A 24,462-nucleotide genomic window follows, 5' to 3' on the forward strand; every position below is an offset into this window, starting at 1 on the left:
GCTGGTGGCAAAGTCCTTCCCATTATTTTTAAGATTCCGTTTCAGCCATTCTCTTCTGTGAAAACTTTCCTGACTCTCCCAGGCAAAATTAGTTCTTTCTTCCCCATTTTAAATCTGTCTCTATCACTACACTCATCATGCAGTATGTGACCTCCTAGAGATGAGGATCTATCCTGTACGTTCTGCATCTTACTACTTCCTGTCTTTTCCCTTAGAACCTTTGGGATGTCACGTGTGACCTAAAACTCCCTGCTTGCTTCAAATATTCTCTTATGACATGGTTCATACTCCTAATGATTTCCTGTTTAAATACATTTCAGCTTACCAGTATCTATCCTAAAATGTGTCACCCTTAGCTGAATTCAACTCCAAAGATGTGATCTAGCTGCACAAGACAGAGGAAGCCTTTTACCTCCCTTATTCTGAAGCTAGACATCTAAGACATCCTAAGATTATATTGATTTGGGGGACAATTATACAACAATATGGAGTCACTGAGTTGACTGTCCAAGAGTGACTCCTGCTAAACCAATTCAGCCTTATCCTAGAGTTGTGCTGCTACCTTATTAGACTCAAAGAAAGAATTTTACATTTGCCCCCTTTAAACTTCTTGTTTTATTCAGCATCAATTCAACCTGCATATATATATATATATATATATATACATATCTACCCATGTATATATGTATATGTACATATAAATGTGAATATATATATATGTATATTTGGAAACCATTTCTAACTTGAAGGTGTTTATTAACCATCCCAGCTTTCTGTCATCTGTAAATTTGATTCATCAGTTTTAGAAATCAACATTCAAATGATTAATAAAAATGTTAAATAGAATAAGATGTGGATAGAATGCTGGCATGATACTATACACTTTCTTAATAAAGATTTTATTTCATTAGTCATCACCTTTAGTTTTAGTAAAATATAATCATCCATATATTCAAGATTCCTCTAACTTGTCACACGAATAGTATAAAAGATCTTGCCCTGTTGAAGTTCAATGACATACATTTTCAGCATAATGGAATAATAATGATATACATTTAAATTAAATTAAGAATGCAAATACTTTTATGGAGCTAAAATGGAATGAACAGTCAACATGGCTTTTATGCAAAGAAGCACCAAGGAAGTAGCACCAGGACTTTTAGTAGAAAAAGTTGAAAGTAGAGAAACTGGGAAAAACAGGCAGCAATAAGAATGGCTGTGGATGGGACCATCAGAAGACATTTTAAACTGAGACTTAAAGAACATCATAGGAACAAATTAAAAGAAGAGACTCACACAGTTATGTTATATATCTTCCTTCCTTGGGCATTGTGGTAACCTTATGAAAGAAACATTAAAGCCTTAACTGAAGACTTACAGCTAGAGGTGGATCTGTCAATTTAACCCAGATCTCTCTGGCTCTAGAAGAGTAGGAGGTTTTTGCTTTTTCTCCTATACTAGATGGCTCAGTTTAAGGAGGAGGTTTTAAGGGAATCTAGAAGGCTAATTACTCCAGTGTTCTTGCCTGGAGAATCCCAGGGACGGGGGAGCCTGGTGGGCTGCCATCTACTGGGTTGCACAGAGTCAGACACGACTGAAACGACTTAGCAGCAGCGGCAGCAGAAGGCTAATTACCAGTCAATCCTAAAGGAAACCAATCCTGAATATTCATCGGAAGCACTGCTGCTGAAGCTGAAGCTCCAATAATCTGGCCACCTGATGCGAAAAGCCAATTCATTGGAATAGACCCTGATGCTGGGAAAGATTGAGGGCAGGAGGAGAAGCGGTCAACAGAGAATGAGATGGTTGGATCCACTGCTGACTTAATGCTATGAATTTGAGCAAACTTGGGTAGAGGATGATGGCTAGGGAAGCCTGGTGTGCTGTGGTCCGTGGGGTTGCAGTCAGACATGACTTAGTGACTGAACACATGGAAGGCTAATATGGGCTTCCCTGGTGGCTCAGACGGTAAAGCGTTTGCCTGCAATGTGGGAGACCTGAGTTCGATCACTGGGTCAGGAAGATCCCCTAGACGAGGAAATGTCAACCCACTCCAGTATTCTTACATGAAAAATCCCATAGACAGAGGAGCCTGGTAGGCTCTAGTCCATGGGGTTGCAAAGAGTGAGTGACTTCACCCACATGTGGGTTCACAGGAATGGATTCTAGACTCAGAGTGAAGAGGCTTTTCTTCGATAAATAAGAAAGGTAAGCCTAAAATAATGTTAACCTAACCTTTTAAGCGCAAGTCAACCTGGAAATAGCAAAGAGAGGCTCAGTCACATTCTAGGTCCAAGACTAAAAGAATGATCCTTCCAGCCAGGGGAAAAGCCTAAATAATAAATTGGTGACTGGAGTTGAGGCTTGGGCTTGAAACAGATGTATCTTCACAATAATTTAAGGCTGATGAGAAAGCAGACGGTACTGGCCCCAGACCTGAAAGCACATTCTATAGACAGTTTCCAGGGACCAAGCTGCCTGCAGAAGAGATTGATGTTGTTCAGTCACTAAGTCATGTTTGACTCTGTGACAGCATGGACTGCAGCACACCAGGCTTCCCTGTCCTTCACTATCTCCCAGAATTTTCTCAAACTCATGTCCATTGAGTCAGTGATGCTCTCTAACCATCTCATTCTCTGTCATCCCATTTTCCTCCCTCCTTCAATCTTTCCCAGCATCAGGGTCTTTTCCAATGAGTCAGCTCTTCGCATCAGGTAGCCAAAGTATTGGAGCTTCAGCTTTGGTATCAGTCATTCCAATGAATATTCAGGATTGGTTTCCTCTAGGATTGACTGGTTTGAACTCCTTGCAGTCCAAGGGACTCTCAAGAATTTTCTCCAGCACCACAATTCCAAAGCATCAGTTCTTCGGCACTCCAGCCTTCTTTATGGTCCAATTCTCACATCCATATGTGATTACTGGAAAACCCATAGCTTTGATTACATGGACCTTTGTTGGCAAAGTGATGTCTCTGCTTTTTAACACACAGTCTAGGTGATTACTAGGTAGATATACTTATTGTCACTCATTTATGGATGAGGGAACTGAGGGCCAGATACATTAAGCAACTTGCCCAAGCTTACGTATCCAATGGCAGAAGTGGGATGTGAGCCCAAGTTGTCTGGCTTCAGAGCCTACTCTGTCTACTGAGGCCGCGTTGCCTCTTTGGATGGTACGTCCTCTATGAAGCCCTCTCAGGCTCCCCATCTGAGTTCCCAGAGAGCCAAGTTATATTTCCATGAGTATTCACATGAATACTTTAATTACCTGTACCTTTAATTACCTTGCATTGTTTCTCTCTCTCTCTCTCTTTTTTATTTGTACAGATGTGAGCTCCTCATGAACAGAACTGAGGCCTTGTATTCCCTCTACATCAGCACAGGGGCCTGGAACTCAGTGACATTCAGTGGAGGCTTGCTAGATAAATGTCTTATAAGACAAGATTATTCGTTTAAGCAGTAGTCATCAACTCTGGCTCACTTAGGCAGAATAGCATTTCGTAGGGAGGCTATCTACAGGTTTATAGACTCAACTGGAGGGTAAAGGACTATGCTAAGAAAATAGGCAGAAAACTAATGGAGTGAAGCAGCAGGGATTTGTTCAGGATTTGACTGTATGGGAAAAGGATGAATTATTACAGGCAAGGTACTCAAAACATTGTTAGTCATGTTGTAAGAGACTGGCAGTGTTTGCTGTTATTGTGCATGTTGGGTCTTGAAGAGTATTTCATTCGCCAGCTGGAAGAAGAAGGACCAGTGTATAACAAGTCCCCTGCCTGACAGGGCGCGGTGTGCTGGGGAATTGCTGGAAGCTTGATATAACCAGGCAGTAAAGGATGCCAAGAGGGCAGAGCAGGGGTAAAGCAAAAGCTGAGTCTGTAAAGGAAGACAGAAGGCAGAGCAGATGGGGCCTGGCAACTATGTACAAGAATAACATCCTCATTTGGAAATGAGGCAAAGCAGGCAAACCAGAACCAACGGTGGCTTTTAAATAGGGCAATTGAAGTGCTCAGCACACACACAGGGTCTGTTCGTGAGATGCCTGAGGCCCATTTAATTGCATATGAATGGGTTTCCCTGCTAGGGATAGAAGGGCGGGCAGGACTGGAAGACTTGTAACCTTGACTCCTGGACTCCTGAACACTGGTGAAAATCACTGAAGAACTTACATATAAATCTTGACCACATCTTGACAGTGAAGCATATGAAGGCATGACTGCTGAGGTGACCCTGAGTCTGGAGGACTTCATCAGGGAGTTGTCCCCGGGCAAGCAAATCCTGAGCTTGCTTTGAGGGAGGGGTCTTGCTTTGCCTCATCTTAGCTATGAAAGGAGGAAGCTTCTCTGGTGGTTCAGACGATAATCTTCCTGCAATGCAGACCTGGGTTTCATTCGTGGGTCGGAAAGATCCCCTGGAGAAGAGAATGGCAACCCACTCCAGTATTCTTGCCTGGAGAATTCCATGGACAGAGGAGCCTGGCAGGCTACATACAGTCCACAGATCACAGAGTCAGATACGACTGAGTGATTGACACTTTACTTTCTTGCTCAGTGAAGGAAGGAAGAGCCAGACAGAGGTCCGCCTGGCCGGCGGTTGCGTTGCAGAATTCCATAGCTGACTCGTCCGTGGCCCTCCTCCCGCTGTATCGTGCTGCTGCCACAGGCAGCCTCAACACGACTCTTGGCTGTAGGTCAGGTGGAATAGTTCCCAGCATAGCTTCTGGGGCCACTGGGAAGAATCCCTCAAGAAACAGCCATAAAGTCATCTACAAGATTCAAAGAGAACCTCGTAAATGCGCTCCCGCAGTGTCCCTGTGTGGGTGAGAGACTTTACGAGCTCTGCAAGCCTGAAACCACCTTGTAAAGGCAGAGCGCGGGACAGAGAGGAGACATTCCCGGGGTGGAGCACACGCATCTGCCTGTAGGGCCGCCTCCTCCTCGGCCAAAGCTAAGAGCCTATTTAAGGAAACTCAAGTTTTAAAGAAACACAATTATTTTTCCCTGAAAAAAGCAATATGTGTTCATGATGGAAAAATTGTAAGATGCAGAAAAATACAAAGAAGAAAGTAAAAATCTCATAATTTCACAATTCAGAATTCACTGCTGACATTTGGCTTATAGCTGTTTAGTATTTCATTTACATATGCATGTCTGTATGCATTGGTATTGTATAAATGTATATGTGTTTGTGTATACATATATAAATGTATTTTATTACAGTAAATTAAATACAATTTACCGTTTTATTAATTTTAAGTGTTCAGTTCTATGGCATAAAGTACGTTTGCACTGTTATGCAATTCTCTCCACTATCCATCTCCAGACAATTTTCACCTTCCCAAACTGAAACTATGTACCTATTGAACACTAACTCCCCAATCACTCCCTCTCCCCATCCCTGGCACCCAGCATGAGTTTTACAAATATGTTTTGAGTCCCTGCTTTCATTCTTTTTGGGTGTATACCCAGAAGTGAAATTACTGGATCATATAGTAATACTGGGCTTCCCTGATGGCTCAGATGGTAAAGAATCTGCCTGCAATGCAGAAGACCCGGGTTTGATCCCTCGGTCAGGAAGATCCCCTGGAGAAGGGAATGGCAACTCACTCCAGTATTCTTGCCTGGAGAATCCCATGGACTGAGGAGCCTGGTGGGCTACAGTCCATAGGGCTGCAAAGAGTTGGACCTGACTGAGCAACTAATACTTTCACTTTCACAGTAATACTATGTTTTATATATTTTAAAAATTGATAATATACTCATAATTTTATATCAAATTGTGAGCATTTTCCAATGTCATTATAAACTCCTTTAAAACCTAGTTTTTAATGACTACCTAGTATTTATTATCTTGGCATCCTATTCTTAGATATTTTTATTATTTCTAATTTTTCACTAGTACAATACTATAACAAACATCCTATACACAAATATTTGAATATATCTGATTATTTCCTTAACATGATAAACTCTTAGAGGTAAAAGCATTGTCAGAAGATAACATTTTTAAAGCTTTTGATGTATATTTATACATTTTCTCATAAAATTTTCTCCAATTTTATACACTTCAGTGATGTTTTACCCACCTTACTCAAACATTATATTAAAAATAATTCATTCTTTTTGCAACCTGACCCACCTCCAACACCACATTTCTGGTCCTGGCTTCTTAAGAACCTTATCAGGCTAAGGTTGTGGGTATACAGATTAGAAAGAAGACTTTGGAAGTATTATTATAATTATCATTATTAGAGGAGAAGAAGAGAAACTGGCAGTTTCTTATATGAAAAAGAAAGAGGAAGATTGGTGAAGCGGGAGGGCTAAGTGCAGATGGGAGAGGGGAGAGCACGGGGCACTGATGTTTGTTAAGCATGCTTTACATACGGTCTTACTCTGTCAACAGCTCTATAAGTTATAAGCTATGGTTTTTCCAATAGTCACGTAAGAATGTGAGAGCTGGACCATAAAGAAGGCTGAGAGCCAAAGAACTGATGCTTTCGAATTGTGGTGCTGGAAAAGACTCTTGAGAGTCCCTTGGACTGCAAGGACGTCAAACCTGTCAATCCTAAAGGAGATCAACCCTGAATATTCATTGGAAGGACTGCTGCTGAAGCTGAAGCTCCAATACTTTGGCCACCTGGTGAGAAGAGCTGACTCACTGGAAAAAACCCTAGTGCTGGGAAAGATTGAGGGCAAAAGGAGAAGTGGGTGGCAGAGGATGAGATGGTTAGATAGTATCACTGACTCAATGGACATGAGTTTGAGCAAGCTCAGGGAGATAGTGAAGGACAGGGAAGCTTGGCATGCCGCAGTCCATGGGGTTGCAAAAAGTCATACATGACTTAGCAACTGAACAAGAACAACAACAAACAATAAACAAACCTTTATTTTCCAGTGACGAAACTGAAGCTCAGAAAGAGCCTTGGTTATAAAGTTATATAGATGGTAGGTGGCAGAGCCAATTCAGCTAACACAGATACTCTGACCCCCAGGACTGGCACTGATCTCTTTCTTCACTATAATGCTCTCAGGAGAAGACCAGAACCCTATGATACAGGACAAAGAAGATGTGGGCAAGGTCAAAAGGAAAAAGCTTGGTACAGACAAATTTTGTGGTTAGTTCCTAGACCCAGGGAGAGGCATGGGCTGTAATTCCGAGTAAGGGGCTGAAAGTTGCCTCCCTGTGGCAGATGGTCAAACTCCCCTGCAAAAGTGTGTGGGTTTAGCACTTGCGGCATGCCATGGAACTAAGTAATCTGATTGATTCAACAGATCTCACAAAACACAGCGCAGCCACCTGCAGGCCCCACGTCTTCCTAGATGAGGTCCTTATGGAAGTATGTGGAGCAGAGTCATCAGTAGCTTATCCTGATGGCCAAACTCAAATGGGGAGGCAGATGGCCAAAACCAGCTAAGTGAGAAAGATCAGGTTATGGGTAGAAAGTCATATCTGTGGTTAACCTCAGATTTCTGCATTGCTGCCTAAGTGGGGATAAATTATACCCTATGTTATGTTAAGGGGTGACTTAATCTTTCATTGTTTGTGGGTGTAATTAAGTTTTCCAACACCCTTTCATAAGACAAACACTTCAACAATACATATGGTCACTGATCTTATCATAAAATAGATGCTATAATTAGAGCAGTGAGTTCCTGGCTTGTGTATCATGGAAAACTGAAGTGAATTTTAGTCCTCTGCTTTATTAGGATTACTATGTGTTTGTTGTGAGTGGTAGGTAGCGGAAAAAGTCCTCGATGAAATGTCAGAGTGTTTTTGGTGGAGAGGGTCTTATAGTTATGTGAATAGAGTTACAAAACAGCTTTCTCTGCACTGGAGAATAAGTGCAGATAACCATTTTCAAGATTGACAGTGGTTGTAATGGACCTTGGAATCATACCGAAGCTAAGATTACTTTAGGGGGGCCTATAGGCAGACAGCATGGGCACTTGCTCTCTGAGCTAAGATTCTTTGGTTGTTTCAATATACTTTCCATTATATCTATTAATTTCATTTAAGTTCCTTGACAAAGAGACTAGGTCTGGTTCCTTTTATAAAGTGCCAAGCATAAAACTGTTGTTGTTGTTCAGTCGCTCATTTGTGTCCAACTCTTTGCGACCCCCATGGACTGGAGCATGCCAGGCTTCCCAGTGCTTCACTGTCTACCAGAGTTTGCTCAAAAGAGATAGTCCATTGAGTCGATGATGCCATCCAACCATCTCATCCTCTGTTGCCCTCTTCTCCTCCTGCCTTCAATCTTTCCCAGCATCAGGGTCTTTTCTAATGAGTCAGCTCTTCACATCAGATTGCCAAGGTATTGGAGCTTCAGCTTCAGCATCAGTCCTTTCAGTGAATATTCAGGGTTGATTTCCTTTAGGACTGACTGGTTTGATCTCCTTGTAGTCCAAGGGACTCTCAAGAGTCTTCTCCAATACCACAGTTCAAAAGCATCAATTCTTTGGTGCTCAGCTTTCTTTATGGTCCAACTCTCATATCCATACATGACCACTGGAAAAACCATAGCCTTGACTAGATGGACCTTTGTCAGCAGAGTGGTGAACCTGCTTTTTAATCTGCTATCTAGGTTGTTCATAGCTTTTCTTCCAAGGAGCAAGCATCTTTTAATTTTACAGCTGCAGTCACCATCTGCAGTGATTTTGGAGCCCAAGAAAATGAAGTCTATCACTGTTTCCATTGTTTATCCAACTATTTGCCATGAAGTGATAGGACCAGATGCTGTGATCTTAGTTTTTTGAATGTTGAGTTTTAAGCCAGCTTTTTCACTCTCCTCTTTCACCTTCATCAAGAGGCTGTTTAGTTCCTCTTCATTTTCTGCCATAAGGGTGGTGTCATCTGCATATCTGAGGTTACTGATATTTCTCCCAGCAATCTTGATTCCAGCTTGAGCTTCATTCAGCCTGGCATTTCACATAATGAATAAAGCTGGTATTTAGTAAATTCATAGTAATACACAAATAAGCATGCAGCATAGCCTTGCATTTTTATTATTTGTGATTATTTATATTTGGATTAGGATTAAAAGACTGCAGTCCATGGGGTGCCAAAGAGTTGGACACAACTCAGCAACTGAACACCAGCAGATTATAAAACAAGGTAGATTTCAGCCTGTGTATGGGAATTTTCCTCTGCAGATGGGAACTTTCCCTTGGAAGACAAAAGCAGAGCCCAAATGATGCGTGTATGAGGATAGGTGATGGAATGTCTCATGAAACAAGAGACTGATTTTTCTGGTCAGTGTGGCCCAGCTTGTTCCAGTTTGTTAAATATACCTCTCAAATTTAGATGGAAAACTTGGGGCCCTGATAGCTGACTCTGGTTTCCCCAACCACACACACCCTCCGTTCTGCTTCCTGAATCTTGTGAAAAAATAAGCCAATTAGAGATCCACTCCCTACCCTCTTTTTGGGTCACAGCCTAGTTATCCTGAGAGGGAGATTGATGGTAGTGAGAAACCGATTTTACATGGTGAACAGAACAGGGGTTTGAGAGGGAAGGGAGGAGGGCTTCTGTTGCATGGGTACATTTAGAATAATTTTCTGACATTCAGCCTTGATCCTCAGATTTTCTTTGATATGGAAATCTCCGCAGTTGTGACATGGTCGAGATCAGCTGCTAAAAGCCGTAATTATCCTTATAAGAAAGAAAGCCCAACCTGTGAGAAGCCTCTATATCGGATCAAGGTCAAGCTGATTAGGACCATTTGTATCTTCTCCTTCTTCAAACATCCCTTGCTTTATAAATAGCTAGAAGCTATTCTGCTATCATTTATCTTTGTATAATATATATATGCATATACATATAATTTTTGTAAGATTATAATTTTATGTTTTACATAGAGATGGATAACTTACAAATATAATTTACATAGTCATCTGCACATGTAATAATAGATGTACATTTTCATATAGATATTTATATGGCAATTTGCATTAAGAGGAGGGTGTGGAAGGGATTTATTGTTGGTGTTTTTTTGTATTCATCTCTTTCTTGCTTATTTTATGATTTCTCTATGATAAACATCAAATTTTCTCAGTTTAAAAAAGGATTTCAGGAATTCCCTGGCAATCCAGTGGTTAGGACTACATAGCTTTCACTGCCAAGGGTCTGGATTCAATCCCTGATTGGGGAACTAAGATCCCAGAAGCTGCACGTCCTCCCTTCCCACAACCCAGCCAAAAAAAAAAAAAAAAGATTTGTTTTTCTTTATTTAAGATATTTCCTTGGAGAAAGAAGTGACAGTCCACTCCAGTATTCTTGTCTGGGAAATCCCATGGACAGAGGAGCCTGGTGGGCTGTAGTCCATGGGGCTGCAAACAGTCGGACATGACCTAGCAACTAAACAACAACATTTAGGGTATTTAAACACATGCACTGAGTTCCCACCTACTCAGTACACGATGGCCCAAAGCCCAAGTAGAACCTGGGGTCTGGAACAGCAACAGGATATCTCATTACTATAAAAGGTTTTACATTTTATTTTTTCTGAGAAAGTTCAGTTCAGTTCAGTCGCTCAGCCGTGTCCGACTCTTTGCAACCCCATGAACTGCAGCACGCCAGGCCTCCCTGTCCATCACCAACTCCCGGAGTTTACCCAAACTCATGTCCATCAAGTCGGTGATGCCATCCAGCCATCTCATCCTCTGTTGTCCCCTTCTCCTCCTGCCCTCAATCCCTCCCAGCATCAGAGTCTGAGAGAGTAGAGGCTTCCAATGGCATGCATTACTATATTGGCTCCCAGGAACCCAACAATCATTCCTATTAGAGCTGACTTCATTTTATCTCTGGTGATGCCATTTGTTTTTCAGAGAATCCTTAGATAAACTAGAACAATTATTCTTCCACATTTCACCCAGAGCCATGGGCCTCAAAACTGCCTCAGCTGCTGTGGTAGCACCAGGGAACTGGAGTCTCTTCCCCTAGAGATCTATTTAGTGCTGTAAGAGGAAGGCTCAGGAGCCCCTCTCAGCCTTGATGGGTAGAAGGCTGTATTGCCTTGGGAGGTTAGCTGTGTCTGTTTCAACAGGCCCCAGTCCAGCTCCTCAGACCCTCCACAATCATTGGCCTTGTGGATTTCAAAGTTTCTCACCATTCAGGCCGGAGAAGGCAATGGCAACCCACTCCAGTACTCTTGCCTGGAAAATCCCATGGACGGAGAAGGCTGGTAGGCTGCCATCTATGGGGTCGCAGAGAGTAGGACCCAGCTGAAGCGACTTAGCAGCAGCAACAGCACCATTCAGGCAACAATAGAGGCAAAACCATTTGGCTTTTTTTCCCTTAGTTTTTTCTCTGTTAAATGGAAATACATAAGGATAGGATTGTGCCCACTCCATCCCAAACCTTGACCACTTTTTGCAAATGGGTAGAAAGGAATCACCATTTATTGCCTGTGGTTCACATATAACTGGGGAGCACTCAGGACACTCCACACAGAGTCGAGGGGCCTAGAGCAGCCCTGGGATGACTCTAGAGCGGTCTTGTGAGTGGCTAAGACAAGGGTGAGCCACAGCCATGGTCTGAAGCGCCCTGGGAGAAGTGCATAGAATGCTGTCTTCTGCTTTGAGGCAGGAGAGACAAGGGGTGTATACCTCACGGCCCTTCTGCATGGACTACTCCAGGCGTGTACTTTCTCACATAAGATAATCAGGTCCCCATAAGGCCGTCCCTGCCCAGTGGAGCCACAGCTCCACAGATGAAGCAGGGCCTGCCCCAGACCAGGTGCGAGGAGCCCATTTGTCAGTGGGAGCAGCTCTCTGAAGGACACCTCCCCCCAAAAGAAACACATAAACAAAAACAAACATGCCCACTGTCAGTTCTGCAGCTCAGAGCAGCCTGGGGTGAGTCACTGCTGAGATTTCAAGGTCACTTCCTCCAGAGGCTGCTGTGCCTGGTGCCACGCTACTGAGTCTGTCCTGGTTTCTGATACCATGTGCCATTCCAGCTTAAGCCAATTTGTTGCAGCAGTTCCTTTAGAGGCATCATTCCTCTCCACCACCAGGGGGCAGCAGCGAGGTACACCTACTCTTAGTGAACCAAAGGTACCCGATGGGAAAAGTTTGTGGGGCTTTTGCAGTGGGGCTTCAGCCCCGTGTTCCCAAGGATAGGGCCACTTTTCAAACCATGTATCTGGGGCTTATGAGCTTTTCAAAGGCCAACAAGATGCTTGAGTAAAAAATAAATAGATGCCATTCTATATATGGGGGTTTCCCAAGTGGCTCAATAGGTAAAGAATCATCTGCCAATTCAGGAGACTCAAGAGACATGGGTTTGATCTCTAATTCAGGAAGATCCCCTGGAGAAGGAAACGGCGACCCACTGCAATATTCTTGCCTGGAAAATTCCATGGACATTCCTGGTGGGCTATAGTCCATGGGGTCATAACTAGTCTGACATGACTGAGCACAGCACAGCATTCTATATATAATGTGTATGTCAGCTCCAAAATTAAAAAAAATATGCTAACATATATATATAATGGAACATTACTCAGCCATTAAAGAGAATGAAGGAGCACCATTTGCCACAACATGCGTGGACCTAGAGACTGTCATGCTGAGTGAAGTCAGTCAGACAGAGAAGGAGAAATATTGTATGACATCCCTTAGCAAATGCCCTGGTTCAAAGGGGCTAGGGCACACACACAGTTTCCCAGAGGAGAGGAGAGCCTGCTTGTGTGGCAGACTCACAGCTGCCAAGCCCAGAGCCTAGGACTGACCTTCATGATTTCGGTTCATTGATTTACAAGAAACATGAATGTTGAGTTCATGAGCTCTGTTGAAAGAACGCTAGTCACTCACATCCCTGGACAGTGCTTTCGCCCACATGGACCCATATCATGAATGGTCACAGAAGCAGAGAGAGCGAGTTCATTTCCTGATGTGGAGGTTAATGGCATCCAAGCAGCCATTCACCTGATGGATTTCCACAGATACATAGACCTTGCCAGTGGGAGGTGGTGGTCTTGCCTAGACACAGACTGCTTATACGGATCCTGCCTCATTGACTCCATGACTCTTTTCTGTATTCTGAAAGGTGAATGCCTTAAAGTTGAGTCAGATTCTGTTGACTTGGATTCAATTCTTTCTTTTTAAGGTTCACCATGGATATGTCCCTGATTTGATCCATTCCAATGTTTAACATTTATGAGAAATCTCTATTCATTTATACCTAAAACCTGGAGGAAGGGGGACTTTCACAGTAGCTTCCAGATCCATCCAGCAAGGCACAGGGAGGACTAGAGGGGGCAGGCTGCCAGGTTTCACCTCTCCACGACTCATGGTTGCTTGACTTCTCTTTCAGAACCACTTAAGCTTTCATATGTCCCTGGACTGTTCCAGGGCAGCTCCCTTCCTCCTCCTGGAAGTTCCCTGAGAACAGAAATCCTGAGGGTGGCGTCTATCCCAAGGTGTCAGTGGGCTCCGTGCTTTCATGGCCAGAATCTCCTTTTGGGGCTGGAGGTGGGACTGGAAGGACCACTCTGGAAGGACACCCTCCCAACCCCTTTGGGTAGATCCTCACACACTACCATGCCCTTTCTTCTCTGTGAGGATGATCAGCCACTGAGTTTATACCTAAAAAGTCTGAGTTGAGTTTTACTGCTGCCAGTTTCTAGTTTCTAACAAGCAGAGGCATTACTTTGCCAACAAAGGTCCGTCTAGTCAAAGCTATGGTTTTTCCTGTGGTCACGTATGGATGTGAGAGTTGGACTGTGAAGAAAGCTGAGGGCCAAAGAATTGATGCTTTTGAACTGTGGTGTTGGAGAAGACTCTTGAGAGTCCCTTGGACTGCAAGGAGATCCAACCAGCCCATTCTGAAGGAGATCAGCCCTGGGTGTTTTTTGGAAGGAATGATGCTAAAGCTGAAACTCCAGTACTTTGGCCACCTCATGCGAAGAGTTGACTCACTGGAAAAGACTCTGATGCTGGGAGGGGTTGGGGGCAGGAGGAGAAGGGGACGACAGAGGATGAGATGGCTGGATGGCATCACCGACTTGATGGATGCGAGTCTGAGTGAACTCCAGGAGTTGTTGATGGACAGGGAAGCCTGGTGTGCTGTGATACATGGGGTTGCAAAGAGTCGGACACGACTGAGCAACTGAAGTGAACTGAACTGAACTGTGACTTTGACAGCACTAAAGAAACTCCATTTTCTTATTTGAAATGAGCTTGATTATAGTTGCCTTTCCATATTCACAAGTCTGCATAGAGATTATACAAACTTTAATGTATTATATTTTAACAGATAATTATTGAATGCTACTATCTGTCAAGATCTGTTTCAGAGAAACGGCAAGAACAAAACAGGCAGATGTAATAACGATGAATTTTGTCAAATTCTCTCCAGTGAGGCTGTGTCATTTCTCATGCTCATCAGAAAAATGTGGGGGTACCTCTTCTTTACACCTTCATCAGCAAAGTCTATTCTCAGAAAGTTTTCTCAAGTCTATTGTCTTTTAGAATTTTGCCAAACTGATGTTGAGAAGTGGTATCTAGATGTAGTTTTGTGTTTCAGTTGGTACAAAAACTAAGATCACGGCATCAGGTCCCATCACTTCATGGCAAATAGATGGGGAAACAATGGAAGCAGTGACAGACTTTATTTTCTTGGGCTCCAAAATCACTGCAGTGGTGACTGCAGCCATGAAATTAAAAGGCGCGTGCTCCTTGGAAGAAAAGCTATGACCAACGTAGACAGCATATTAAAAAGCAGAGACATTACTCTGTCAACAAAAGTCTGTTTAGTCAAAGCTATGGTTTTTCCAGTAGTCATGTATGGATGTGAGAGTTGGACTATAAAGAAAGCTGAGCACCAAAGAATTGATGCTTTTGAACTGTGGTGTTGGAGAAGACTCTTGAGAGTCCCTTGGACTGCAAGAAGATCAAACTAGTCAATCCTAAAGGAAATCAATCCTGAAAACTCATTGGAAGGACTGATGCTGAAGCTGAAGTTCCATTCCTTTGGCCACCTAATGTGAAAAGCTGACTTCTTAGAAAAGACCCCGATAATGGGAAAGATTGAAGACAGGAGGAGAAGGGGATGACAGAGGATGAGATGGTTGGATGGCATCATTGACTCAATGGACATGAGTTTGAGTAAGCTCTGGGAGTTGATGATGGACAGAGAAGCCTGGAGTACTGCAGTCCATGGGGTTGCAAAGTCGGATACAACTGAGGACTGAACTGACTGATTTTTCATACATATTCTTCTTCCTCTGTTTTTGTTAGTTGTATTGTGTTTATATTTAGAGCACATAATGTAAAATGTTATTCTCTCAGCTTTTCCTCCCTTTTTAGTCTTAGTCTATGGTTAAATATGTTGAAATGTCTTGTATCATATTCCATGGCAAACACTTTTATGATTCTCTGTCTTGTTTGTTTTGGAAGCTCATTCTCCAATACAGTCCTTATTAAAGGATTGTGAGAATACTATTCCATGTTTCCTTGCAAGTCCTTTGCTATTTGTCCTTGGCCTTTATACCTAAAGGCTAGTAGTTTGGTCAGTTCAGTCACTCAGTCATGTACGACTCTTTACAATCCCATGAACTGCAGCACGCCAGGCCTTCTTGTACATCACCAACTCCCGGAGTTTATTCCAACTCATGTCCATTGAGTCGGAGATGCCATCCAACCATCTCATCCTCTGTCATCCCCTTCTCCTCCTGCCTTCAATCTTTCCCAGCATCAGGATCTTTTCAGATGAGTCAGTTCTTCTCATCAGGTGGCCAAAGTATTGGAGTTTCAGCTTCAACATCAGTCCTTCCAATGAACACCCAGGATTCATCTCCTTTAGGATGGACTGATTGGATCTCCTTAAAGTCCAAAGGACTCTCAAGAATCTTCTCCAACATTACAGTTCAAAAGCATCAATTCTTCTGCACTCAGCTTTTGTTATAGTAGGGACAGATACAAAATCACTTTGTCCTCAGAAGAACAACCTTACCTTTTACATATGCTTCCTCACTCTTCTGGCTCTAGTTCTGAGTTTTTGTTTTGGGTATTAGTTTTCTATTGCTGGGAAACCAATTACCAGAAACTTAATGGCTTTAAGTTGTTCCCTTGCATCCTTGGAAAACAGAAGTTTAAAATCAAGGTGCTGGAAAGGGAACTAGAGGCTCTGGGGAATTCTATTTCCTTACATTTTCTGGCTTCTAGAAGTCACCTGAGTTCCTTGGCTTATGACACGTCTCTACAACTCCAATCCTTTTGTTGATTTTGGTCCCCTTGCCTCACCTTTATGAGGACCTTTGTGATTACACAGGGCCCACCTGCATAATCCAAAACAATATCCTCCTCTCAAGACTCTTAATTTAATCACATCTACTAAGTCCCATTTGCTATATCAGGTAATATATTCACAGCTTCCTTGGATTAGGACATGGACACTTTGGGAGATAATTATTCAGCTTAATACATTCTGTTTGCTCCTAGGAGACTTCCCTTTTTTCCTGTAACCCAACAATGTAATGAAAAAAGGAGCTTTATGCAGGATATACTTGCTTTCTTGTGGAGGCCCTTCAGAGTATCTAGTCTGCCATTCTATCAGAAGCCAAATTTCCCTTAAGAAGTTCCTAAACACTTCGTGTAGGCTCTGCTCCAAACTTTGGGACTCAGCATCTCTAGGGTTAGCTTTATAAACTTGTATTTTAAAACCTACTTCTGAGGTGATGCTCACAATAAACCAGAATGGAGAGGTTCTACCCCATAACCTGTTCATATCCAATGAGTGAGACATCATGAACAATCAGAGCTGACATGGGTGAGAGAGAGGGAAAGGGGAGCCCAGGCTCTTGGCTCAGTTCCTGGGAACATACGCCTTTTCCTTCCTTTACACAGTCCCTGGAGGCCTTCTTCCATTTATTGATATCCTTAGGTCAGCCTTCCTTTGTGACCTTACAAGGTAAACAGAGACTTTGCATTGTAGAATTAGAGATTGTGAGATTACCTTTTAGAGACTGAAATTACCTTTGCCTACCTAAGTCCTGCTTGTCCTTTAAGAGCATTTACCAAAAAAAGCCTCTTCTGGTTGCAACCTTCCTGATCCATTTCTGCCAAATATAAAAGTATGGTATCTCTTCTCTTTGACTCTGAGGACCCGTGAAATCTTTTTTTTTAGAGGTATAGTTGACTTACAATTTTGTGTTAGTTTCAGGTGTATGACAAAATGACTTGGTTATACATATATGTAAATGTATATATTGTCTTTTTTCAATGATTTTCTATTATAGTTGATTATAAGATATTGAATATAGTTCTCTGTGCTATACAGTAAAACCTTGTTACTTAAATCTATTTTATTTATGGTATTATGCATCTGTATTCCCTTCTCCCTTCCCCTTTGATAACTGTAAGCTTGTTTTCTATGTCTCGGAGTCTGCTTCTGTCTTGCAAATAAGTTCACTTGTACTGTTTTTTAGATTTTACATATAAACAATATCATATAATATTTTTCTTTGTCTGACTTACCTAACTTACTATGATAATCTCTGGGTCCATTTATGTTGTGGCAAATGGCATTATTTCACTCTTTTTTATGGCTAAGTCGTATTCCATTGTGTATGTATGTAATACATCTTCTTCATCCATTCATCTGTTGATGGACATTCACACTGCTTCCATGACTTGGCTATTATACATTGTGCTGCTATGAACATTGTAGTGCCTGTATCTTTTCGAAGTAGAGCTTTTGTCTTTTCCAGGATACATGCCCAGGAGTGGAATTACTGGATCATATGGTAAATGTATTTTTAGTTTTTTTTTTTAAGGAATCTCCATACTCTTCTCCATAGTGGCTGCATAACTTGTGGAATCTTGCACAGTGTTTTGCCAACCAGATATTCTACAAGGGCAGGGACCACACCCGGTTCATCACCAAAGTCCTGTCATCAAGGCCCTGTAGTCTTTAGCCCATCATGTTAATAGTAATTGAACGGAACATGAAGCCCAGGTGCTTAGGAAGCTTTTATTGATGCATCAGGATAGATGAGGCAATGGACAGACAGCAGAATCTATAAAAGTAACTGAAACCCCCCACAAGCTAAGGAAAACACGGCACAAAGGGATGAGTTGTTGCATGTCTTCGTGCCCCTGAGAGGGTCTGCTCAGCAGAGCAGGTAAGAGAGAAAACTTTAGAACAGCAGTCACCTTGCAGAAATGGCCTCACGGAGAAAGAGCTAAGAGCGAAGTACCACGATGATGAGCTAACGTTCATGGACTTGCTAGCCGGACTGGCCAGGGCACAGCAAACCAACTGCCCTCTGCTCTTCTCTGTGCTGGGCCCTGGAGTCCAGGGCCGGGGCACTCATGGCTTGCTGCTTTTGAAGTAGGAATACAGTCCCCTGGCTGTGAGGCCTCGCTTCCCTTCTGGCTGGGCCGCCTCCCGGCCTTGTGCTGAAGGGACACCAGCGTGCAGGCTGCCCTCGTCCTGCCTTCGGATCACCGTCTCCCTCGTGTGGTCATCAACCCACTCCTGATGAACCACGGTGGGCTCTCTTGCTCCCTGGGCTCCTGTTGCACTGCGCGGGGGCTGAGTACTGCTTCTGTCCTGCCTGCCCGTCACAGTCTGGGCCTGCCCTCCCAGCACTGTCTCTCCTGCCTCGCAGTTGCTCACCTGTGTCTGTCTTTGACTACTGCCTGGCTGCCTCTGGGGCTGGCCCTGTTCTCCTGCCCCGGGGTGGCTTGTAATCTGGCCGCTGTCCTGTCCCACGGCCTGGGGGGCACCTCCCTGTGTCTGAATGTGTCCTCCTGTCACAGCCTGTCTCGACTGATAGGCGTCTTGACTGTGGACCTCAGAGCCTATGATGGACTCCTGTGACTGGATGCTAGTGTTTCCTCTCTGCTGGCTCCTGTCAAGCTCCCTGGTCTGAGTGTAGGTCTGGGTTTGTGAACCTGGCTGTGTCTGAATGTGTCCTCCTGTCACAACCTGCCTTGTCTGATACCTGTCTTGACTGTGAGTCTCAGTCCCTCTGGCCTGGCCACAGGTGGGCTCCCGTGGCTGGGTGCTGGCGCTTCCTGTCTGCTGGCTCCTGTCCTGCTCCGTGGTATGAGTGTGAGTCTGGGTGTGTGACCCTGTCTGTGTCTGAATGTGTCCTCCTGTCACCACCTGGCTTGTCTGCCTCCCATCTTGACTGTGGGCCTCAGTCCCTCTGGTGGACTCCCGTGGCTGGGTGCTGGCGCTTCCTGTCTGCTGGCTCCTGTCCTGCTCCGTGGTATGAGTGTGAGTCTGGGTTTGTGACCTTGTCTGTGCCCGAATGTGTCCTCCTGTCATCACTTGGCTTGTCTGGTTCCTGTCTTGACTGTGGGCCTCAGTCCCTCTGGCCTGGCCACAGGTGGACTCCCGTGGCTGGGTGCTGGCGCTTCCAGTCTGCTGGCGATTTTGTTCCACCGTCTGGGTGTGTGACCTTGTCTCTGCCTGAACGTGTCCTCCTGTCACCACCTGGCTTGTCTGCCTCCCATCTTGACTGTGGGTCTCAGTCCCTCTGGTGGGCTCCCGTGGCTGGGTGCTGGCGCTTCCTGTCTGATGGCTCCTATTTTGTTCCACTGTCTGGGTGTGTGACCTTGTCTGTGTCTGAATGTGTCCTCCTGTCACCACCTGGCTTGTCTGACTGTGGGTCTCCGTCCCTCTGGTGGGCTCCCGTGGCTGGGTGCTGGCGCTTCCTGTCTGCTGGCTCCTGTCCTGCTCCGTGGTATGAGTGTGAGTCTGGGTGTGTGACCTTGTCTGTGTCTGAATGTGTCCTCCTGTCACCACCTGGCTTGTCTGCCGCCCATCTTGACTGTGGGCCTCAGTCCCTCTGGTGGACTCCCGTGGCTGGGTGCTGGCGCTTCCTGACTGCTGGCTCCTGTCCTGCTCCACTGCCTGACTGGCACTTGTCTGAGTCTGAGTTATGGTTCCAGGGACGGCCTCACTTGTCTGGTGGGCTCTGTCCTGGTCCCTGGCCTGTGGCTGTCTCTCTGTCCCCCTCTCTCTGGTCTGAGGACTCTTGTCTTCTCGCGTTCTCTGGGCCTGCTCCACGTGGCCCCTTGCTTGTGTAGACTGGCTCACTCCCTCCTGTCTCTGGGACGCAGATTGCCTGTCCTGAGCAGAGCTGATGTCCTGACCCTGGGTCTGAGGCACAGGCCCTCCCAGCCCCCCAGAAGCCTGCTCACTCTGTGTGTCGCTGCTTCCTGCCGGGCCTTGTCTGTTCCCAGGCCTTCCCACTGCAGTGCTGCCTCTCTGTCCTGCCCCTGGTTCCTGGGTGGCTGCAGGGGCAACACGGCCAGACTCCTGAGATCCACACGCTCCCTCAGGACCCTCACTCAGTGTCTCGAAACAGGCCTGGGCGACTTTGAACACCAAGACCAAGAATTCCTTGAATTCCACCGTCCCTGTGTCATCTTCGTCCAGCAGGCGCAGGACTTCATCCACAGTGGCCGGGTCATGGGGTTTCTGCGGAAAAGATGAGGCTATGTCAGAACCCCTCCTCTGAGGAGGAAGAGGTCAGGCCAGTCAGCTAAGCTTCCAGGCATCCCACCTCTGGGCCTGGGGGCCCAACTGCTTGGCACCCCACACTGCACACACACACACACACACACACACACACACACACACCCTGCTACCACAGAAGCACTAACACAAAATCACTCTCACTGAGTCCAGCCTCTCTCCCTCAAGGGCTCCTGAAGCATGCTTTGTTTTATATCCTGTGTGTTGGGCCCAGTTCCCAGTCTACAGGAGAACTAGATAAAGATTTCATGAAGAATGGCTAAATGACTGAGCTTGTAGATTCTTCAGGCTGCCCTCAGCCCCTGGACCCTGGATGGAGGTGGTTTTTTCTCCAGCGAACCCAGCACCAAGAGAAGCTCAGCAGGAAGATGGCCCCGTGGGAATTCTGTGAGGTCCTCACTGAGGGGCTCAGGTGTTTTCCCAAGTTGGGGCATCTGGTGGGTTGCCCTCAGTGTGCAGAAGCAGCACCGTGCTGTGCCCACACCTACCTGCCCCCAGGACTTTCACCATCCCGGTTGCTTTAGCTGTACACCAAAGGCAGGGAGAGTCAGGGAAGTGCATCAGGGCCCTGGGGCTGTCTTGCAGGGAGGGGCTCCCAGAGTCTCTCCCAGCTGCTACACCTCACTTCTGATGCGACCTCTCAGTTGGTATCTTGGAGCAACTGCTTCCAGACAAGCACAAAGCCGTGCTTCTCATGAATGCTCGTTACTGCTGATCACACTTCCGGTAGACGTAGAAGTGGCCGCCATATCAGATTTAAGAAGCAGCAGAAAGTAATGATTGCCATTTCTAGAATAGTCAAAGGCTCTGTTCCTCTCTGAGCTGTCCCTTTAGTGTCCTCTCACTCTGTCTCCAAATTAGAATTAATTGAAGTCAAGGTATTTTCTTTAAGGACCAGGCCCATGACCATCCCTGCTCCCTCTCCTGCTCTTTCTCTGCTGCGCAGCCTCCGTTAGGACTGGCGGGCATGGGTGTAGCCGCTTAGCATCCCAAGGGGAATATGGCCCTTCTCTCTTCCCTCCTGCTCCCCGCACCCCGACCCGTGAGTCTCGTACCACGATGACGTCAGCGAACTCTTTCTCCAGCAGCCTTTTCAGCTCCCCTCTTTCCAGCACTGCGCAGTCGCCCTCTGTTCTGGCATAGCGCCTGAAGGCTTCGATGATCCCATTAATGTTTCGCAGTAACTGCGGCATCTTCGAGTCCTGCTGAAGACAGAGGAAAAGCCCCCACTTGGGGGCTCCGTAATCAACCTAGCTGTTTCCTAGAGAGCATTCTTGCTTCTAAGTCCTTTCTTTGCCTGTTCAGCTCCGCCTTGGGGTCCTCTGCTGTGTCTTCCTTGGCATTGCCTACGTAACGCGTTTCACCAACGGGAAGGAGGAGCAGGTGTGGTTGCAGGCGGGGTCTAGATGCGGCCCCATCACCTCCCTGTCAGGTGAGCTGAGGCATGCCTCTCCATGCCTCAGTTTACTCACTGTGAAATGAAGGCAGTACTAGTATTTATTTTATACGATTATTGTGAAGATTTAAAGAGATTTTTCATATAAAACACTTGGCAGATGCTGGCAAGACTAAGTGCTAGCTATTAAATATCATTAGCAGGTTATTATACCCACATATAATTTGTGCATATCTATATACACTCTTCTGCTCACCAGGCACTTTCAGAGGCATCATCTCCTGTAATCCTGATTATCTTCACTTTTTTTTTCTTCACCTGTAGGTGAAGAAATAGGCTCAGAGAAGTCAGGTCATTTACCCAAGGCCACACAACTTGTAAGGAGCCAAGAAATCCTAGAAGCCAAATGCAGTGAGCTTTCTAGACTGTACCCCATGGACAGGGCAATGCCATTGCTATCACAGGTATTAGGGTCCTGCTGGGAACACCCACAGGCAATAAGTACATATGTGGGTCAACTCCTGCTTCTGATGGGGGCCAAGAAGGAACCCCAGGGCTCAACTCTGCTCTTTCTGGCTTCCTTTTCGGAATGTGTTCACGGAGAAACTGGGTTGCCAGCTGCCGGGAATACTGTGGAGGTGGCACCTTCCTGGGTGGGAGGCCATCCAATTCTGAGAGTCCATTCTGAATGTGACCTCTGTCCTCAGTGCTGGGACCTGGGAGGAAGTCAGCTGCCCATAGCTGTGTGGCTCCTCCACGGCCCTGGTGGCCTGTGAGGAACTGAAGGGAGAGTTTCCCTGGTTTCTGGATTTGGTGGATGAGCAAGAGGCAAAGAAACCTGGAGATGCATTGAGCAGAAGCCGTGGAGAGCCCAAAAGAGATGACCATCACACATGGTGAGCTTCAGATGCAAGTGGGGGTTGTGAGGAATGGAAAGCTACAGAAGCTGGAAAACCACGGGGGAAAGTACCATGGAGGAAGGAAGGAGAAGGCCGTGGGGGAAAGAAAGGCATGATTAGAGAGCGAAGTGAGGAAGGAGGGAAGGTGACTCTGCTGGAGGGAGCAGATTATGTGGAAAGTTACAGACCCCAGGGTAGCTCTTCAAGGGTGTCCTTGCTACCATCTAGTATCCAAAAGTCATGGGCAGACCTTGCTTCCTTGTGTAGGTCAAAACTCAGACAATTGCACCTCAACAGAGAAGTGAAAAGATCTTAAAAAAAAAAAAAAATCCTTGTGGAAGATGGAGGCCACTGACCTTTAAACTGTACAGATAATAATAAGATAATAAGATAACATTTGAGTCACATTTCAAATCCCTTAGAATAAATGTGCAGACTCATGACTTTCCTGGGGGTCCAGTGGTTAAGACTCCATGTTCCCATTGCAGGGGTTCGATCCCTGGTCGGAAAACTAGATCCCATGTGCTGCAACTAAGTTTGCCGGCTGCAACTAAGACCAGGTGCAAATAAATAAATAAATAATATTAAAAATGAAGTGTCAAAACAACAAAATTCATGAACTCATCTTGCCTACATATGGCCCTGGGGTGGGGGAAGGCTGCCATGTAAGCCTCTCCCTCCACGAGAAATCTCAACTCCACTGTTGGGTTTGGCAGAAGTTGCTTGGTGGCACAGACTCTGAGCACTGCAGTGAGGCTTCCAGAACCTTAAAAACCAGAGACGTTAGCTGCTCTAGGAAGGCACGTGGGTGACTCTGTTGCTCTTGCCAACACAGCCTCGCAGTGAGAGGAGCTGCTGCCAGGGCAGCCGCAGGGAGGAGGAGAGAGTATAGCTGCTTTAGGAAAATACCTGGTTTGCCCAGGGCCCATCAGAGCAGACGCTTTCTGCCCACAGCCACCACTGATAGCCCTATAGCCACCAGTGATAGCCCTACAAGACCCTATCTGGTAGCCCTGGTTTTATGAACTCAGATCACCAAGACACTGAGAGTGAGAAAGAGGTTCCTCAAGAGGGGACTTACCTAATGCACAGGTAAGAGTGAGAAAAAGGTTCCTCAGGAGGGAACTTACCTAACTCACAGGCAGGATGAAGCAAGTGGCTGTTATGCGGTCTGTGGAGTACCAGGTGAGTGGGACGGAAACCTTTTATAAGGGATTTAAACAAGGCTGGTGTTTTAGACAGGATGTCCCCGCCTCACGGGAAGGCTTGATTCATCCGAGCTCACCCAGCCCAGCTTCACCTCCCTTCTTGTCTGTTTCACCTACTGGTCTAATTAGCAGGCCCCTCCTACCACATTTGGTATCCTCTGTCCAGCTCTCATCTCTTCCTGGGTCTATCTCCTCATGACAGGGCATCACCTTTCCAATGTGATGGTCTTGGCACAGGTAGGGGTTCCTGGTAAGCATTCTTCCTCTTGGTGTGACTGCCCAGTCATGGACTCCCTCCTCCTTTTTTTTAAAAATAGAAACATTCATGAACATAGCCATCTACTAAGGGTTATCCTTTTCAACGTGGTCACTTTGTGAGGCTACACATGTTTTTCTGATGATGTTGCCATTCCTTAGAACATTCTTGGGATTTTTCTTGTGGAAATTGCCTTTCATACCAAATTTAT

General features: G+C 45.4%; 1 protein-coding gene across 1 annotated transcript; it reads right to left on the reverse strand.

The window, feature by feature from the left end:
• On the reverse strand, positions 17,960–23,977 carry CRNN (cornulin). Its single transcript, XM_018046119.1, has 4 exons — positions 23,918–23,977; positions 21,548–21,721; positions 19,819–20,435; positions 17,960–19,185 (listed from the first exon to the last, which is right to left on the reverse strand). The coding sequence occupies exons 2-4, from the start codon at positions 21,683–21,685 to the stop codon at positions 18,312–18,314; spliced, it is 1,629 nt and encodes a 542-aa protein (XP_017901608.1). The 5' UTR covers positions 21,686–21,721; positions 23,918–23,977; the 3' UTR covers positions 17,960–18,311.

This window comes from Capra hircus, chromosome 3 (genome assembly GCF_001704415.2).
Source record: "Capra hircus breed San Clemente chromosome 3, ASM170441v1, whole genome shotgun sequence".
Lineage (NCBI taxonomy): Eukaryota > Metazoa > Chordata > Mammalia > Artiodactyla > Bovidae > Capra > Capra hircus.

Excerpts from the sequence above, each read along its gene's own strand:
- CRNN (XM_018046119.1), bottom strand. The coding sequence starts at position 21,685 with ATGCCGCAGTTACTGCGAAACATTAATGGGATCATCGAAGCCTTCAGG. Across the intron at positions 20,436-21,547 it reads AGTTCGCTGACGTCATCGTG|AAACCCCATGACCCGGCCAC; the intron begins GTACGAGACTCA and ends TCTTTTCCGCAG. Across the intron at positions 19,186-19,818 it reads TCAGGAAGCGCCAGCACCCA|CGCCAGCACCCAGCCACGGG; the intron begins GCCACGGGAGTC and ends GCAGACAGGAAG.